Genomic DNA, 20,722 nt, shown 5'->3' on the forward strand with positions numbered 1-20,722 from the left:
AAACATCTGCAATGCATTTAATTATATGGCTAAGCAAGACTGAATTGAATAAGACAGTCTTATCCGAAAAAGATTGCGACGTACCGCAGCATCAGACAAGGAAAACACTTCAAATGAAGAGCAAACTTTTCCTGCTGACTTAGTTGAAACATGCAACTGTAGTCACTACGAAGATATATCAGGCCTGACTCTAAAAGCCAAAGGCAAAAACACAATTGCATTTGCTGTCCAAATCCTTCTCGCAGCCGAGGCCGGAACCCCATCCACCATGTCGCTATCAGGCCTGCAGTACGGTCGGGCTCCGTGCGTGGAGCAACATATCACCCAAAACAAATCAGGGTGATTTGCTGCCTGCTGGAACACAACAGAATGTCAGAGTCACCTGGCACGAATGTGGTAAGAGGATGAGATGTGTTTATCCTCATACCTGTACCTTCTTATGCAAATCAAGCTCTGCTGTAAAACTGGACCTGCAAAATATTTTTCCACATGAACGCTGTAAAATGCATTCGCCTCCCACGTCCTTCCGTGATTAGCATACCGCTTGTTCTCAACAGGGTCGCGGGTGAGCTGCAGCAGACTTTGGGCGAGAGGCGGGGTACGTAAAGGCCCATATTCTCCTGTTCACACACGTCCCGTTTAGCGCGCCTGGGCTTGCGAACTTTTCAATGTGTGGCGTGGATGTGTACTGCGATTGGCTGGCAACCAGCTCAGGGTGTACTCCGCCTCCTGCCCGATGATAGCTGGAATAGGCTCCGGCACGCCCGCGACCCGCGTGAGGAGAAGCGGCTCAGAAAATGGATGGATGGATGAAATAAATCCAATTAAAAAAAATTTTAAAAAAAAGGACCAAAAATCGAATATTCAGTATAAACGTACCCTTTCCAGAAGTGCTTGTTGCATGACAACTTTCTTTCCTCAGTGCTTGTAACAATTTACAACGGACACTACATTTTCATTTGCAAATTCTGTCAAATCGTATCACATCTTCATTGGAGTGAATTGTGTCATATTTCACCGGAAGTTGCTCCACGCATATCTTAAATGTCGTACGAGAGGTGTATCGCTTTGGCCTTTGTTTTGGAGATGCATAGCCGTAATCTGAATGCGCTCTTATGCAATCTCAAGCAACAAAAGTAACATGTTTGTATGATGAAGGAAACTCTACAAAGTTTACTCTCCATTTTCAGGAGAACTCTCTGACCAGTCACACAAAAGCCTCCAGGACGCAGATGAACAAAGACCGCTCTGATAAGATAATTAGGCCTCTTTAAATGCAAGCGATTATCACACATAATGGTGACGTCTGCTCGGCTATATTCTTAAACATTGCGTCTGCAGTAGTTTATCTTAATTATCGTGCTGCTGGTACCCACTAATCCCCCAATTACTGAACGACCGTTGTCAGCAGCATCTGCCGTCGCTCGTTAGGCAGGTGAGAGTCAGTAATATAATTAAAAGCGTATATAGCGCATGATGTCAGTGTCTCGCATGCCCCATGAATGTCATCTAGAGTACAAATGTTGAGTTCACACATGTACTAAGAATAACCGAAGTGATGTGATATGCCTGCGCAATTCTGCCTGTATGACCGCATCAATGTGTCAGATATTCCTCTCAACACGAAAAACACTTTGTCACACTCGAGTTGTGAGCCTGAGGTATTGGTGTGACTTTCAAACATCAGGCCGTCTGCTCACTCACAGCTAGTGATTGACCATATTATTTAAAACGGGCCTTGTCACTTGGAGGCTTTTCGCATTCAAGAACGATGACTCGTTTATTTCAATTTGTATCTGACCAAATCAGGAAGTAATAGTTTTCATTCTTGAGTCAAGCATAAAGTGAGGCTTGATACAAATTTGTGTGACATGCTTTTATCTCAAGTAGACTTGACTATTGTAATGGTCTTCTGACTGGACTCCCCAAAAAGAGCATTAAACAGCTGCAGCTCAGATTCTTACCAGAACGAAGTCTACACTTGCTTCCAGTCAGCTTTAGAATCGATTTTAAAGTTCTGCTACTGGTCTATAAATCACTAAACAGTTAGGTCCTGAATACATGAAAGAAACGCTAATGGGTATGTAAACCCAGTATGGCTCTGAGCTCTGACAGGCTCGGGTGAAATAGTGCAGCGCGCAGTCCAAAGCAAACGGGGTGAAACAGCATTTAGCCATTATGCTGCACACAAATGGAATAAGTTGCCAACAGAAGTGACGTCAGCCCCAAGTGTGAATGTTTTTAAGTCCAGGTTAAAAACTTCTTTGTTCTCATGCTTTTTAGAGCATTTCCACTTTTAAATATTTCTTGAACTGTACGCTGTTTTAATTGTACATTTATTTATTTTTGTTTTAAATGTTTATAAGCTGTTTTTTTCAGTTTTTAAACGCTTTTAATCATGTAGACCACACACAGTTACCTTGTGTACTATATAAATAAATGTGCTTTACTTTGGTTGTAAACCTTAGCCAAACCCTCGCCTGCCTAAGGGGATATTTTTGTTACTCCACTTTGAGTTCACCCTAAGGCCAATAAAGCTCTTGCAAAATGGTTGTCTTAAACAATAAGACAACTTGTAATTATAATCACTACATATAAGTACTACAATTTGTCAGTTTTGTCACTAGCACGGAAGTGCCAATTTGAGAAATGATCAAGCACAACTGATTCAGAATCTGAAATCTTTTAATGGACAAATAAACTGTTTGATGCAGCAAATAATTCCCAAATCGAGAATTGAAAGACTCACAAAAAGGATGATTTGTTCAATGGATCAAACGCAAACAAAAATGACCCTAATGGCCGGCATAGTTTCACAAATGTAACTCAATAGTGCCACTGTAAACCCTGAAACACAAAAACTCAAAAGGCAGCTTTAAATGCACGAAGACACACTTTTCATTAATACATTGAACGGTTTCAAATTTTGGAGAAGATTTTGCAGAATTCGAAATGGAAGCTTGACAACAAGTCTAACACTAAAATGGCAGTCCTATAAATAATAAAAAAAATATATACAGAAAGACAGTAAAATCGCAGTCTATCCTTGTGGATAAATTTGTTGAACCAAATTTTCCATGTATTTTTCAATTACAGTGGAGGATTATTATTATTATTATTAAGTTTTTTTGACCACTGATAGTTTAGTTCCAGTTGTATTTCCGTTCTCATTTCTCAAAGTGACCTGAATATTGCAGCTTTGCCCCCGCAAAATAATACAATAATCATCATTAAGGCTTCATTGAATTCATAAGGAGGGATCGATATTTCAACATGTTGCTTTCAGTGTAGAGCCAGTGGATTTCAAATTAATCAAACATATGAAAAAATATAGAAACGATCAATAACAATGCAAATATTTTCAAAGTCCTATTTAATTCTAAACGGCATTCCAGAATTTGCATATTAATGATGGACACCATTTGTGCATACGATCGGTAACTGACGCTCGCTCCCCGACGGCCCTTCAAAAGAAAAGTGTGATTAGTACATTTAATGCATGTCGATACATTAGTTGAATGATTTGACTAAATACTGATGTTTCACACCAAGATCAGGAGTGAAGGTGGTTAGAAAAATAGTGCACCCATGACTGAATATTAAGAACGACAATAAAAAAATATTTTCACAATATTGAGTGGATAGAAAAAGTCTAAACACCCCTGTTCAAAGGCCAGATTTTTGGAATGTAAAAAATGAGACCAAAATAAATCATTTCAAAACTTTTTCTCACCATTAATGTCATCAATAACCTGTACACAATACATTGTCAAGGGGGGAGTAAAAATAAAGATAATGAGGTTGCACAAGTGTGCACACCCTTTTATAAGTGGGCCTGTGTCTGTGTTCAGAATTAACCAATCACTTTTAAACTCATGTTAAAAAGAACTTTATTTGGGGTTGATCAGAGGCAGATGTGTGCTAACTCCCATTCAACACGAGTTTGAATGTGATTGGTTAGTTCTGAACGCAGTCACATCCGAAGGTATAAACGAGACTGTGTAGACTTGTGCAACCGCAAAGATGTATTTATTTTTTTTAATTGAGGTTTACAATTCACATTAATGGTGGCAAAGTTTAAAAGGACTCCTTTTTTTTTAATATCACAAACACCTGCATTTGAACAGAGGCGCGTAGACTTTTCTAACGTATCTTCCGACACCATTGCAGTTCTAGTGCAAATGAAGGCAAGAGAGTAAACAGATGTAGCACCAGCCACACAGTCTTATAAAAGCATTTTCAAAGGGAAAACGGAGCCCCTTAAAACGTACGATAACATTAACATGTATTGATTCCAGTGAGTGGAGAACTGAAGGATTTGATTAGTAGGTACAGATTCGATTGGACTGGAAACCGCCAGGTAGGATGTGAGCCATACCGGGGTCGTGTGTCAGGGTCAGGACGAGATGAGTCTTTGCCTTTGGCGTCCTGCTTGGCCTCTCTGTTTGTCGTATTTCACAGTCACGATGAGGAAGATGAGAAGAGTGACGCCCTGAATCCCGGCCAGCAGAAAGAAGTAGTAGTGCAGCGAGCAGTCGTTGATGTTTCCTACACAGACGGAGAGAGAGAGAAAAACAAGACAATGTTTATTCCTCACGTCTGCTGCGAGTTCAAACAGGCAGGAGATACTTTTTAACAGAGTGGAGGAATGACAAAATGACAAAAGGTAAATTGTGAAGAATAAAAGAGGCCTGCAGACAAAGTGAATGACCACAGTTTTTTCATGTTTTCGACAGATGACATTCAGTTATGTAGTTGAGTCTCGGCAAAAGACAAGACTGTCAGGAGGCAAGCCAGCTTCTTACGTTTCAAAATCAAATATGGTTGATCTCCCGCTTTGGAGCCACAACAACAAAGTGATGACTGAAGAATCACAAGTTCCAAATCAATTGGAAAACCGTCTTTGATACCGATTAAAGGAAATACAGGGAATGGGACACGACAAAATAAGCTGCCTTCTCTTTTCAAGCTCAACTGTGATAAATACATTTTTTAAAACAACAACTTCCACCTTACATCAAAAGCACAATGAAAGAATGAACCATCAAATATGGTAAAAATATTTTATATGGGAGGAGAACAGAACACTTGCGATGGTGGTCAGCGGCGTAATGCAGAGGCTAAAGTCAGTCCTGGCCAACTAAAGGATACATATTATAAATGACATTTTAAATATAATGTCCCCTTTAAACGAATGTCCGTAAATGTGGTCAATTATTATTATTTTTTTTTATATAGCTACCAAAATCAGAACTCGCCACTTCAAACTGCCGAGTAAGTCGAGCCCAATTAAATAGGTACGGTATACCAGCGTTTGTAGCAGCCGTGCTGATCACACAGCAAGCATACCCCTAAAATGTGCACTTCTCCTCTTCGTAGGCAATGGTGTCAGAAGATATTCTGTGCCAACACAAAACCTTCATGTTCTTATACATGATTTAACGCCCTGTTCTACCCAGCGGATCAAAGTCCGGGATTAACTCGTATGAAACGAGATCGTCAAGCTGTGCATGATCAGTTGGGCTCAGTAAAGCGTCACAACATCGCAATGTGCTTGCGCAAAGGTTATTTTACCAGTCTCGCTGTTGTGTGCACACCCTTGTAGATCATTAGAAACTCAGTGGAAGAAAGAAACGCTGGGATGACAGGATGCAACATACACAACTGATGCTTCTATCGATGCGCCTTCAACAGAACAGAGCGTGAAATATTTTGTATAATAATAATATTCTTTAAAGCGCGCTGGTGAACGACTGAGATGTTGTGCCACATCATAAATAAAAGAGAAGAGGCAGAGAGAAAAATCTGTCGCAGGGCATATTTATTCTGCTGTCATCTTAATCTGGTCAAATGTTTAGATTGTGAGAGGTGGACCAAAATACCCAAAAGATGTGTAAATAATTCATAAAGTGCAAAACAATGTGGTTGACAGAGGACAGCTGGAGGAAAATGGGGGGCGCATTTGCTGAGAAGGTACTTGGATTATCATTCAATAATTGAATTTAACTGGCGAAATCTCTCTAACCCCTGGCGATGACTGGCGAAGGGGGCAGTGACAAAGAAATCTTGGGGACTTTAAATGTCACAATGTCTTTTTTGTGTTTTTTTTTATTTATTTTTTTTTTTACACAAGATGTCAACACAGCGGCACCAAAGATCACAATATTTAATGTTTCGGCTTTGTTTGTGTTTCTATATATGTCATATTTGTATAAATACATGTAACCTTTGTCTGAATACACCAGCCGTTAAGAATACGAAATTTAGCCTCAATCAATCATATTATCAAACCGGTCAGCTATCCCGTTTTCACAAGCTGTTTCCCATAAAGCCAAATTGGGACCTGTTGTCTGAACTGTCGAAGCGGGAGAATTTGCTAAAATTAACAAATACACAAATTGTATAACAAATCACCATTTGAGGATATTTTAATCTCTTCAAGGGAGGTTTGAAATGTCCAAGGTCTAATATCATCATACGCAGGCTACATTAGAAGTTTCCAGCTCACTTGGCAGCCAGGTGATTTCACAAACATGGTCAACATTCCACAAAGACGAGCTGTTAAAACTCTTATGATGCCTACTGAGAAGCAAATCATCACTGGCTGCACAATTTCTGGGGCCCTGTTTGCACTGGCCATGAATATGCTTGTGAATTTGGTGGAAGTTGAGTGCAGAGGACCTTTGCCCAGATCTGTCACTCGGCAACCCCCGGTGAAAGCATTTATGGATGTTTGAACAACATGCAGTGCCTGGATGCAGGGTGGCCTCTCCAAGGCCTTGAGTGGCTCACTGCAAGGGCAAGAATTGGCTTCAAGCCTGCAAAGTCCAGGTTCTTCGTCTTGAGGAAAGGGAAAGTGACTGATCGGTTCCGCTTTACCCTGCAATGACCTGGACACGAGGTACGCGTCGAGGTGGAGGCACGTCAATGATGTGCACGTCCAAGCAGGGTGCCTGGACCAAGTGGGAATATGTAACTACCCGTAAGCACCACGATCAAGTGCTACGGGCAGTAGCATTAACTGCCATCTGCAGTGGCATTACCAACAGCAAGCAGCAACATCCTATCCCAAGTGTACCATCTCCTTTGTTCGAGCAGACGAGAAGCCCCAGCCCCCGAAGAAGGGCTTTTTTGGACATACTTGGCAAATAAAGATGATTCTGATTCTGATTCTGATTGAGACTTCCCTTTGACTGGGCCCGTTTACCTCACCAAGTCAGCGAATGACAAGACTGTGATTACACAGAGGGCCTTTTAGTCAGTATGTGGGACAATTTACCTGACCATGGCAATCCAGATGAAATGGATCAATATCAATTAAAAATTTGAAGATGGATCAATTGATCTAAACCCAGAAATGTCATGACTGAACATTGTAATGCTTCAACGCCTTCAATATCAACTTGAGCTGCAGAATCAAATTTGAGGGGAAATCAATGCACGTTTGTTTCAGCTATAAATTTGGTAATTTTCTGCAGTCTGTCACTTGTTCATAAAACGAGTTCAACATAACATAAAATGAGTTTTGAACAACAGTCTAATAACCTGTACTGCAAACCACCTTAGCTCTTACAAGTTACATTCAAAATCTAGCCTATTGTGATATAAAAGGCCTCCATTAAAACACTGACATTTCACTCAATGGAACCCTAAAACTGGTTTAGCGGGATGTGTGAATGTCATCTTGCTCTAAATGTCTTAAAACGTCCTGGACATCTGATATTAGATTAGTGACAACTTGAACACTGGTCAAATGGAAGACCGTTTGCCATCATGGGACTGCTAGAAGATGTCACAAAAGAGCTCATTCTGAATTAAATTGACCCACATAAAGGGGTTTCAAATTTTTGATTCAGAAAACGGCATTTCAAGAAACAAAAGCTTTGTATGTGAAGGACATGCTTGTGAGAAGAGTCAAAAGGTGAAGAAGCTGAATAGACTGCTTGTGAAAGTAAAAAGCATCACAGTGGAGGGCATAAGGGAGTTATTCCAGACCTATATAAAGCACATGGGGAAACAATGTATGGTAGGATGAGAAGGATCGCTCGCTTTTGCACATAAATCATACACATTGAAAGTTTAACCAGCAGAAATGACCGAAATAAAAGCATTTTCACCACAACTTTGTCAGCTGATGACAATATACTGCAAGAATATGCTGAACAGCCACAAAATTATCAGCCCTTGCCCAAAATAATGACAATCAAGTATTTCGCCCTTACATAGATAATGATGTTCAGTTTTGACTGACACTGGCAGAGAAGTATAAAAGGTTCCCTTCCATCAGAATCCAATTTTTTGTACTGTTTTATGCCCATCATAAAACTCCTGCGAGGGACATGAATCTCAATGTCGCATCAAATGTGAAACGACATTTTTTGCATTTCCAAACAGTTATCATGCAAACCCGATAAATGGACATCAAAATTAAAAAGTGATGACGGGGACCACTCATTTAATATGTTATCGATTGTGGTCGATTACAGTACAGTGGTAAAGAACTGTACTGCTGCATCATGGGAGAAATGCAGACTATTTGGCTTAGATGAGTCAAAAATACATACGTCACAATATGTTGTTGTTGAATGAATACCTCTCTGACAGTTTCAATCCAAAACTGAACATTATCATCTTTGTAATTGGAGAATTTTTGTTACTCTTTGTTGCTCTCGATTTGATTTCATTGTACTGTGCAAGCAGACAAAATGTGTGGGTGGTCTCGGTACTCCTATGTACAAATTGGTGATGTAGACTATAGTGTTATTAATCCATTACATAGCTGTTGTTTTCTTTTTGACTAGATCCCCTCCTATTTAAAACATTGGTACACATTTAGGGAGCTCAATCCACTGCTCCGACTGGGCCATTCACTGGAAGCTGTTGCAGCAATGAGGCCTAGAACCTCTTATCACACACACTCTAGTCGAAACATTTGTGTACTCATTCCTTTTCTCCTCCTTTTCCAAATGTTTTATCTTGGATAAAACTAAAAATATGTACTTTTCTATGCCACTCAGATTACTGAACGCAGCTGGAATGAAGTCATCTGAATATATTTTTCCAGAGTCTAATTCAATCAAGAGTTCAAATAAAATATACTTTGAATATTTAACCTCATCGTCATTTATACCTTCTTGCTACCTAAACCTTTTGGTTGATAACCTGTGCGAACATGTTTTTTAGCAGAATGTACTATTACAAATTGAAACCAGTCCAAATCAAAATGACTGTTGACTTCTCTGTAAGCATACCTGCCAACAACATCAAACATGGGATTTCAGCTTTTTCCTACAAGATGGGAGACTGGAACTCTTAATGCAACACTCCACACATGCTGACTTTTTTGGGGCCGAGCAGGGGGAGCCAGAGTGACAGCATCAAGCCGTGTGATGCCGGACTAGCACTTCCATCTCCATGTTAATGCTCAGGGGACAGCTTTACTAAAGTCGAGCAGGGAGGTGTAATCAGACCCCCGGCCTGTGATTAATGTTGCTCATCTATCTTCAGGCCAGTGCAGCTCAGTAAGACTCACAACAGTTCACCCAGGAAGCTGTTTACTGAATGCTGTTATGCCTGAAGCCATGGAAATGAGTTGAAGCTTTTCCACCTTGAGAGCTAAGAGGACTGAATGCTAACATCTAGCAAACTGTGGAAAAACAGCCACAAAACCAACTGTACAATTTCTGACAGTACTTAATACCCAAGCTTTGTCATGTGTGTTTTTTCCGTTTGTTTTTTTTTTTTTTTTTTCATCTGTGGCCAGGAGGATGTTTTGTTCCATTTCTTCATCTCACCATTCAAATGACTTGCTTTTGAAAAACAAAAACGTCATTCAGGCAATCTGGCTCACCTTTAACTGCCCCTTAAATGAAGCTAAGCTGAGAAACCGATGGATTTATGAAGCGTGTAACACACCTTCCAGTGCTGTATTAATGAGCGATTAGAGTTTTGTGGGTAAATTATTTTCATGTTTACATGCTCAGAGAAATGTGATCTGGTTCGGCAACCTTCTGTCGGTAGGAACCCATCAATGTGCTGCCTGCGCCTCCCGATTCAATCTGGCACTTGGGCAGATTCGTCATTCACCTGACCCGTCTAGTATTTATTGTGCAAAACAACAGTAGTGCAAAGGGTTTCCACAACTAATTTACAAACTCCTTAAGTGGTTTTAAATCACCACATTATTCATTATTGTGGTTTCAGTTTAGAGCTATTTTTTTATCTTACCAAGAACTATTTCTAACATTTTAACCCTCCCATGGGGTTAAATAATAACATTACAACAACAACCACAAAAAATTTTTTTTTTAAAAACATCCGTGAACCACAGTAAGATGCAGGTGTTTGTAACCTCAGATTGTAATAATATTTACTGACCAAAATCTTTGTGGGATGACATCCAGCCGATCTCTTTGAGGGACACGATGGCCAACAAACCCGAGCCCACAAAGGAGCCCATCCCAGAGAAAAAGAAGAAGAGCCCCATGATGGCGCTCTGCATAGACTTGGGTGCAGCGGAATACGCAAACTCCAGTCCTGCAGACGAGAGAGAACATGAATTTCATTAGTCTGAATGAAAACTGTGGGTTGCTTGGCTGGTTGCTTAATTGGCTGAATGGATGGCTGCAAGGGTAGGTGTATTTATGCAGTTGGGATGTACAAAATAACTGATTAATGGACTGATTGGTAAGGATTGATTGTGTGGATAAAAATATCTGAATAATCGTGTCTTGAAGCAATTGAGGCAAAATAGAATCAACTACTTGGCTGCGACATCAGCAAGACATTTGTAAATTTTGCATTCTCTGGATTTCAATATACATAATCGTCACGCGACATAGGTGACCTTGCCATCGGTCTGGTTGCATATTCTCGGTTGGCTATCTGCTAGGAAATAGTCTGGAGGGCAACCACATTTCTGGAAGACAAATTACACTGTTTGCTGTCGTGAAAGGTAAAATACTAAGAAAACTGTCAAGAGACAGATGAAAAGTAGACTTGCATGAGGGGAAGGGGGGGGGGGGGGGGGTCTTATTTTCCACCAGCAGACCTGTCTGCCTGCAAGCTGACATTGATAATTTCATGGCACCTCGTGATTTTTCAAATAAGGCCCGATAGCTACATCTGTCTGGGGAGATTACACAAGGGTGGTTGAATATGTTTGCTTTTTAAGACTTTAAGGACATCTTCCTCACAGATATCCATGTTCTGGAAAAGGGGCTACAAATGGGTTGGAATTAGAACACTGCAGACCCTAACTTTCCTAAGCATTTAATGGTACATTTGTATCCGAGGATAACCTTTTGATTGCAGGTCACAAGCGCATTCATTTTGCAGACCCACAAACGTAATCCAGTATTACTTTAGGTAAGACTTGGATACAATTCTACCTAAAACCCAAGAGCCATACTCTCTTCATGCATAACCTGAGAATTTGTGTGCTAACACCCAAGCGGCGTGAATCATTGGGGTCTGCAGAAGAGGAAGTCCACGGGAGAATGGACGCAAGGGCCACATTTGACAGGGAAAGCCCACATTGATGTTAGTGATTTTTCTTCCAAAGCAACAAGAAAAAGTCATTTTCCAGCAAACAAAATGTCATGGATCATTCCAGGGAAACAAAATAAAACAAAGTGGCACGGTACACAAGTAAAAGTTCCCAGTTGTCTTTTAAGACAGGGAAATGAATATGTTTGGCGGCAGTGGCTTCTAACAGATTTATTCAAACAAAAGAGGACTAAGGGAAAATATTTTCTTTCATTCAACATACTTAATGTCACAATTCTGTCAGACTATTCTCCTTGAAGTAAGCTCTAAAGAATGACGAGTGAGAAACGGACACTTTAAGGATTTTAGGGAATGATAGTTTTGTCTGCGTTTGGATTTGATATAAAGCCTCACTTTTTAAACAGACCCATGAAGCGCTTTTAAATTCAATAGTTTCATTTATGGAAAAAGAAATGTCTCTATCCATGCATTTTAGTTACAAAATTGAATAGTAAATCCTGTTCAAACGTAGTGACATGACGCTGATTTCTGTAGTGGGTTCTGTCAGATCAGAGTAGGCTCAAGCTGCAACATGGCAATGAACTCAAATACAAAGACAAATTTAAAATGCAGTATTTCTTCAACCCCGAGGGGGTTTATTACTGAACTGCAGAGGGTCCAGACATTCAGGGGTTAGAGAGATTTCGGTTTTGCCAGTGCAGACTATGTCGAAAGATCCCTTTTCTAAAATGCTATGAATCCATTTTTATATTCTCAGGAGAAAAAAAACAACATTTACGCACACATGCAAATTTTACAAACACTGATGTTATACTGTTAAAACAAAACAATTCACAATTGTCAGAGTCTTTCATTCATGCGTTCATCTTCCGTTCCGCTGCTCTTCACGCGGGTCGCGGACGTGCTGGAGCCTATCCCAGCTATCTTTGGGCGAGAGGCGGGGTACACGCCGAACCGGTCGCCAGCCAATCACAGGGCACATACAAACAAACAAACGACCATTCGCACTCACATTCGCACCTACGGGCAATTTAGAGTCTTCAATTAACCTACTGTGCGTGTTTTTGGGATGTGGGAGGAAACCCACGCGGGCACGGGGAGAACATGCAAACTCCACACCGAGCTGAACATCAACTTTCAGCAGAGACAACACAGCTCGGTGGGTAACTTGATACTGGTGAACGGGGCAGTGCCGACTATCTAACTACCCGGGCTTCCTCCTACCGTGCTGCTGTCGTCAGGTGCAGTGTTCGGCTGTGACCTTATGTCACCGATAACGAGGGTAACTTGACTTGTGTGCTTATTTATTATGCTGTCGTATTCCTGTCACTTTAAACTGACAATCCAGTTTGAGTGACATGAGCTAAGACTAGTAGTTACTACTTCATTATGTCTAATTGAAATGAAAGGTCACACAATAGCACCAAATTCAGTACCTGCAATGCTGGCAAATATTTCACTGATGCCTATCAGCACATATTGAGGCACTTGCCACCAAATGGGTAAATCTGCTGCGTAGTAGATTACGTTGCCAAGCACTTGGTCAATCGGCCCATTTGCTTTGATGATCTCCAGGCGTTTTGTCTCCAGCAGACCTGATGGGCAGACAAAAACAGGCAGTAAATATGGGTACAAGTAGAAAGGAAACAAAAACAAAAAAAACAGACTTGTGGCCTCACTGCCAATTTAGTGACTGAGCTATTTTGGATGAATCCTAGCTATTTCATTAAGATCACATTTGCGTCCTTTTGTGTTATGGCCACTATTAGAACTCCTCTACGAAAAGAGCTTCTGTCAGTGGATCATCAACCACGTCAACATTCTTAATCTTATTTGATGGCCTTTATTATGCAACCAGCAGCTACAGTGTTTGCAGACAACAGCCAAAGGCAGCCTCATATCATAACTACACGACTTAATGCTGCACCATGAGAGCAGTTGGAGTCTTGTAATCCGACCGTGCAATAATACCAGCTGCCCATTTCACGCCATGCGGCGAGACTGGGCTGCAGAGACCAAGTCCTGCACGACAAACACACAACCCTGCTGACCCCCTCCATACTAAGCACCGCACAGCCCAACATGATCCATAGTCCTGGACTTCTAAAGGCAATTGAACTCCAAAATCAGCACATTAGAATACACACTTAAAAGAATAAAGTATAAGATACATTGTATAAAAAAAATACATCACACGCAATGTCAGCCATGCTTTCTTCAGCCTCCCTCATTGTGTCAAAAGCTTAGAACCATTGTACAAAAACCAAAATCAAATAAATCAATCGCTCTCTGCAGGCCAGCATATTTTTTGGTGGCCTCTTCTGTTTTTCTCTATGTGCCCTGCGATTGGCTGGTGATAAGTTCAGCCTCTTGCCCACCGACGACCCTCGTGAGGAAAAGCGGTATAGAAAACAGATGGATGGAAAATGTAGAGTACATTTGTGTCAACATGTCATCCAAACTGACTGAATCCAGCCAGGCTGCTTGTGTGTAAACTCACTGTCCTGTGACCAATGCTCCATCGGAAACCCTTTCTCTCCACTCCTAGGAATTGCTTGATGCAATATTCAGAATTTATTTGGCTGTGAAGCGGCTTTACTTTCCTCCAAGAGGTGGGGTGATAAAAGCAGATACTGGAGTGGTCAGTCAACATCATAACTGAGTATGTTACAACATTTTGCCATGTAAAATATCTTAAAATTAGCTAACATCGCATATACTTTATAGAAACCTTTCACAACGTTACTGATGGAAAAGAACTAAAATATTCTCCCCTGACAATATGTCTTACCTCGCACTTCTCAATTTTATCCAAACTATAGAACAAAGATGCGGGCCCATTTCTTTTCATAATAAATACATGACAAACATCTGTCTCCAGCAAAAAGACGAGACGCACATCCACATTTGTTTCGACTGTCATCCTGTGCTGTACCTGTATAGTCGACCCCCCAACAAGACAGGCTGGACTTACATTTTCAAATAATCCACAGGCTAGCACGGAAAATGACTCAGTGGCAAGGATGCAGTCATTCAGCGCCAACCAGTGGGATGCCTCAACTGCTCAAACAAGGAAAAATAACTAGGCTGCCGGTGGGAAAGTGATGTTCACATTTAGGAACAGAATATGATGATATCAAATACATACCTTAATATTACATTTGGATCATATTAAAAATATGGTGCCATTTTTCAAGCATTTGCAGTTAGGCTACATGTTTTTAGAGACATGAAGATGTATTGTGACGTAGACGGGAGGCAGTTCCACAACGTATGTGCTTTGAAACGTGACAAAACGATCCATAACCTTTTTTCTCTGTCCTTGTTTGCCAGGTCAACTTACAAGAAACAGTGCACAGAGGAAGTCTGCTTTGTGTACTCACCCGCTGCCACAGCCGACCACATGACAAAGAACATCCCCACTGCAATCCTCTTCAGAGAGGAGGGCAGTAGGCCACGCCGTTTCAAAACAGGGTCCACCACTTTGTCCTTAAGCGGAATCAGCATGAGGATGAGCACAGCATCAAACATTGTGAGCCAGGCTGCCGGGAAGCGAAACATCATCTGCAGGATTCAGAGGAAATAGATGAGACCAAACTGTACAAAATGCAATAAAGCATGAAAGCTGTAGAGAATTTCTGCACAGTCTAACACCACACTTGACTAAGTTTGTGTGTGTGTGAGCGTTTGCACTTTGGGCTTGCTATTACTTTGGCACCCCCAGGTGGTCATAGTTAAATGTGACTCAAAACTGTTATATGCATTTTATATACTTGCCTTATATGATGCATTTCTGTAACATTGTATTATCGAAAGAATACATTTTGGTCTGCAAGCAGACTATGAGACTACACCAGACAGGAAATCAAACGGAATTTACGAAGCACATTTACAACTTTGAATTATGTACACAGAAACTGCCAAGATTTCAGTTCAAACGTTAAAGTGCCATCTGAGGTAGTGTGTCCCTGGTTCCTAATTGTGTATTTCCACACTAAGCTCACTTTTGTTCACTTCCTCTTTTGTTAGAATATTATAATTTTAAACTGGATCAATTTTCTTTCCCAAAGAAAGCCTGTATAAGCAAGTGGTGCTAGAGCTCCTTTCCACTTATTCATTGTGTATTATTCCAGAAATAACAGTACAATAATTCTATTGGATGAACAAGATAACATTTGGACTCAGCTCAATTTTATGTTTGTGTGTATCTAACGTTTGGGACAAGAAAAAGCACATGGAAATCTTATATAAGCCCTAGGGTGCGTTTGATGTGCCAGATTAAAATAAATGTAAACTAATAAAGCAAGAAGGTGACTTCAAGTCATGTGTCATGAAAAATCAGACTAACATGCATTAGTTTTGCTTAAAAGTCCTAAATGCTGCCATTCCTTTTTTAGCAATGTGCTTAACATTACAATGAACATACTAACCGACTGCACACGGCCGATTCTGCTGCAAAAGTACATGACAAATTGCTCCGTTCCTACGCATGCATATGAATTCACAAGAGGCCCCAAAGAAAAGCATGAATGAGGATGCATAAAGAGAATCTGATGATATATTCTGTTACACCTATGAAAACAGCAGGGGAATGCATATTGCTGTCTATCTATTTTTAGATCACTCACCCTTGAATTCCTGTTTGTTAGTTTAGTTTGTGTTGCAGGTGATTCAATGGATTTGCTCAGTTAGGACGAACACAAATTGCTGTTAGAGGGCAGTGATGCGCTCACTACTACAAGCAATCAGCAGTAGAAGATTATCGAAATGTATATTATACAGTATACAGTACAAAGACTGGGCATGCACTTCTTACATTGCCCACCCTACCTCAGTAAATAATGTATATAATATCTATCCATGCATTTAATAGCACTTAGATAGATGGGTAGATGGGTAGGTGGGTAGGTGGGTGGATGGGTAGGTAGTTGAAGACATGAAACAAATGCATTTAGCTTTGAATGCAACACACCATAAATAATTACAACAGATTCATTTGCTTGCAGCTCTGCTTTTAGTGTGCTCTGTCTCCTTGAATAGATTGAATTTGTTCACTTGTGCCATCGAACTGTGTCAGGTGAGGAAGTAAAAACACTGCAGCATCTAATCTCATTTCCCTTTTCATTTTGAGAACTGTCAAGACTTGCAGCAAACAAAGTCTGCATTTTATTTTTGATCAAAAGTATAATGTATGTGGGGAAAGAAAATAACATGCCATGTCGGTTCTGATACGATTAGTCAAACTGCTGATTGATGCTGTCTTGGAGAAATATAAAGGCAGATAGATTCACAAATGACATTACATTTGTTAAAATCACTAGATCGCTCAAAAGGGTGCATGAAAAACACAGCTGTGCTTTATCATGCGACTATGTTGTACTTTTACTCTGTAGACTGGAATGCAACACTGAAGATGTAATTGGCAACGCGTCTCATTAAATCCTACCAATATCTACGTCGTGATGGAAACGCAGGTAACTCAGACTTACTCTTCGAGAGCCATCGGATGGAGGCGCTGTTGCGGAGTGTTCCAACTACAGACGGGTTGCTAATCTGCAAGGTATTAGTCTGTTATGTAAACTTCTGCCTTAATCCCCAAGGCATTACCGCAACCTTTGCCGCAGCCTCCAGCTGTTACCGACCACTGTCACTGTGTCACTGACCTACACTTTCAAACGTGAATAATCTAGTTTCGACCGACGTTTGGCAGGAAACACCGCAATAGCTATTTATCCACACGCAGATACTTTGTCTTTATGTACACTACAGTATACAAAGGAAATAGCCAGCCTTTGCTAAGAAATGTATAGTATTTGTACCATTCCTTGTTTAAAGTTACCGTGTGGGAGTCAGTAGAGCTATTGGAGGCAGCAACTGGAATCTTTAGATGGAGGCCTTGCAGAATGTATGTTGTCTGCATCTGCAACATCAAAGCGAGACAAACATTGTCGCATTAGAGAATTTACTTTACACATATATATATATATATATAAATGCTCTCTTATGTTAACACATGACAGTGCTTTACCTTTATATTTTGAATAGACTCACTTTTGCCATTGCATAAAATACACATCAGAGATTTGGGGTTGATTTACCTGGAAATACACCGTCCAGTATGGAATAAGGGCTAAGAAAACTGGTAGTATTTTCACCAAAGACTTCAATTCCTCCACTTTCTCTTCTGGGAATTTTCCTCCATAGGTCACTTTGGCACCATCCAATAGTGTTGGTTTATTGCTTCTAAAAAAAAAAATTAAAAAAAAAAATAAAAAATAAAAATAAAAAAGAAGAGAGAATACAATTTATCTGTGACTGGCAGTGGTAAATGATCAAAGTAATTACAAATGAATTCAGCAATTCAAACTCTAGATGGGAGAATCATAATTCTGCCTTTTGTAGAACATCTTACTTAACAGTGCTTTTAAAGATGGAAAAGAAACTTTAGAGCTTTATAAATCTTATAATCTCCATCCCAGGAGAAGTAGTTTAATAAAGCTTTCTTAACGGGCACTGGGATTTGGTAATTTAAGATTCGACGTCAAGTTTTGGGACATTTCAGTTTTTATCTAGTTTTGGTTTTACCGCAAGTCAATTAGAATCTCAGAAGAAGGGTCTACTAGGGGAAAGGAAGTTACAGAGAAAAATTATCATCAGGATCAAACAAACTATAAGGTTTAACTGCACCTTGCTAACTGCAGCAGAGACCTTTTGGCTTTGTTACATTACAGTCCCCACAGCAGTCATTTGAAACAAAGCACATTCATTTTAATATTCTATTAAAAGGCGTAACGTCTTACCGAAGCAGGTCAGGCTCCTTGGGTTTTGAGGAGCAACAAGCGAAGCTCAGTATCTTAAACATATCAGTGAAAGCGCTGCCATCAGCAGGCTTGGTGATAAAAACGGTGCGGCCCAAGAGGAAAACCAGGAAGGAAATCCCAAGGCACACAGTGGGAATGATGTAGCCGAGCTCAAAGCTGTAATTTTGCTGGATGTAGGCCACACCTCCCAGTGACAGGATGGCTCCCAGGTTAATGCACCAGTAGAACCAGTTGAAGAATCGGCGTGTGGCCTCTGGTCCTCTGTCTTTGACCTATTGGATAACACAAACCAAACATCACTGGCACATACGGTACTAAATAAATCATAAAGTCACCTCATAAAAAAATGCTGTGGCCTCCAATAAATCAACAGTGAACGTTTTAAGCAAGTCAACTATCATCAGTTGCACTGGACAAAAAAAAAAGGACGAAACACATCTTAAGTATAAAAAAAAAAAAACCTTTATGTCCTCATTGTACTGAAAAGATTCAAAAAGTTTGACCAATCAATATTAAATACATCAGCAATGCAAAAATGACGCATGTCCTTCAAAACACAGGAAAAATGTTGTGGGATCACATATAAGGGGCATAACATGCATTGCCTACATCACAGGTGTCATACTGGTGGCCCGGGAGCCAGATCCGGCCCGCCACATCATTTTATGTGGCCCGCGAAAGCAAATCAAAAGTGCTCATTGTGTTCTGGTGTAATACCATTGAGATATTTGCAAGCATTTTTTGGTTACCAATCCCCCTTTGAAAAGAAATTTAATAGTTCATCAATGTGTTGTGTATACTGTATGTAATGACAGTATATGAGGTAATCTTTCATTTATACGGGTTCACAGTCGTAGCTGCCCTCCGAGGGAAGTCATGACTACGATGTGACCCGTGACAAAAATGAGTTTGACACCCCTGGCCTACATCATATTGAAGCGACGGCTCTGTTCTTTTCTTGTAATGCAGAATTTGAGTTTAGAGGGATGCCAAAAGCTACATACTATAATAGCTTTAAAGAAAAATAAACCTTACAGAGTCATTTTAAATCTGAATGCTAATGTTTAACACACAAGCAACATTCTGCAGTTCATGAAAAAAATTCACAAATATCAACCTAGCCAGATGTTTAGCTAATGGAAACACTCGTAACAATATGGACAGGATATGGATACACCATGTCTGCATGGTCTGGTGTTCACTCCACCCAAGCAGAGGACATATGCATTTTATAAGCATGTTCTCGTGTAGTGTGTGTGGATGGCAACTTCAAGTGGGAAAAAAGAATATCCGCACCTCTCTAAAGTATCACTTATTGAAATCGAATTGCATATATGGAACTTTTAAATGTAAACAGTACAATAAATAATCGGTTGCTACTTTGCGGACTTTTGTCTATTGCAGGGGTTTTCTGGACTGTAACCGCCACGATCAATGAGGGATTACTGTACATCTTGAGTGTAGTGTGGAGGTAATCCATCCATCCATCCATTTTCCGAGCCGTTTCTCCTCACTAGGGTCCCGGGCGTGCTGGAGCCTATCCCAGCTATCATCGGGCGGGAGGCGGGGTACACCCTGAACTGGTTGCCAGACAATCGCAGGGCAAAAACAAACAAACAAACAACCATTCGCACGTACGGGCAATTTAGAGTTTTCAATTAACGTGCATGTTTTTGGGATGTGGGAGGAAACCGGAGTGCCCGGAGAAACCCCACGCAGGCACGGGGAGAACATGCAAACTCCAGGGCCGGGGATTGAACCCCGCACCTCAGAACTGTGAGGCTGACGCTCTAACCAGTCGTCCACCGTGCCGCCGCCGTGGAGGTAATGACGAATGAAAATAACACAAGTCAAGTGCTGACAGCTACACTGATTAAGCAAGGCATTCTAATTTAACCAACTCTGCTACTTTTACCATGCTGCATACTTAACATAAAATGAGTAAAATAATACATTTTAAACAGAAGTACAATGTTCATAAAGTAGTAACACCATCCACCTTCACTTATTGGAATGTTATACTGCCACTAATTAGTCTATAAATAAAAGCTGCCCATGACAATCATTTAAACACAAATGCTGTATACTGTTGTTGTGAAATGCAAGATCCATTTATATCTGTTCCTCTCTTTTGTTTTCTCTCCTGCAACATAAAGTTTCTATTTGAAGCAGCGTGTTGGTACATGATCAAAAGCATTGACACAAAGTCAGAAACCTGTAACAATATCAGCCCTTCTGTGACAATGTTTTCGAAATCATGGCTGCTGTGATTAGGTTCAGAAAAACAATGACCCTGTTTTTTAACCATTTATATGCATCTTTACAGTAAAGTTTTTTTTTCCCACCAAAATGGCAGCCACGTTTCATGCAAGGTACTGCTCTTTGCTCATGTT

The 20,722-nt window shown here is 40.4% G+C and overlaps 1 protein-coding gene across 10 annotated transcripts in view; it reads right to left on the reverse strand.

The window, feature by feature from the left end:
• Positions 1-20,722, reverse strand: part of slc15a4 (solute carrier family 15 member 4) — a 22,990-nt gene continuing 2,268 nt past the window's right edge. For 3 of the 10 annotated variants that reach the window (XM_061768754.1, XM_061768753.1, XM_061768752.1), the window contains exons 3-9: positions 18,309-18,601; positions 17,607-17,751; positions 17,348-17,428; positions 14,892-15,072; positions 12,945-13,103; positions 10,378-10,536; positions 2,668-4,548 (exon numbers count right to left, since the gene is read on the reverse strand). In XM_061768754.1, the coding sequence (XP_061624738.1) occupies positions 4,397-4,548; positions 10,378-10,536; positions 12,945-13,103; positions 14,892-15,072; positions 17,348-17,428; positions 17,607-17,751; positions 18,309-18,601 (1,170 nt within the window). In that variant the 3' untranslated portion in view covers positions 2,668-4,396. Of the gene's footprint in view, positions 355-427; positions 471-2,667; positions 4,549-10,377; positions 10,537-12,944; positions 13,104-14,891; positions 15,073-17,347; positions 17,429-17,606; positions 17,752-18,308; positions 18,602-20,722 lie in introns of those variants that run through there. The other 7 variants (XR_009787886.1, XR_009787888.1, XR_009787885.1 and 4 more) reach the window with 7 other exon arrangements.

The sequence above is a fragment of the Phyllopteryx taeniolatus genome, chromosome 3, assembly GCF_024500385.1.
Source record: "Phyllopteryx taeniolatus isolate TA_2022b chromosome 3, UOR_Ptae_1.2, whole genome shotgun sequence".
Lineage (NCBI taxonomy): Eukaryota > Metazoa > Chordata > Actinopteri > Syngnathiformes > Syngnathidae > Phyllopteryx > Phyllopteryx taeniolatus.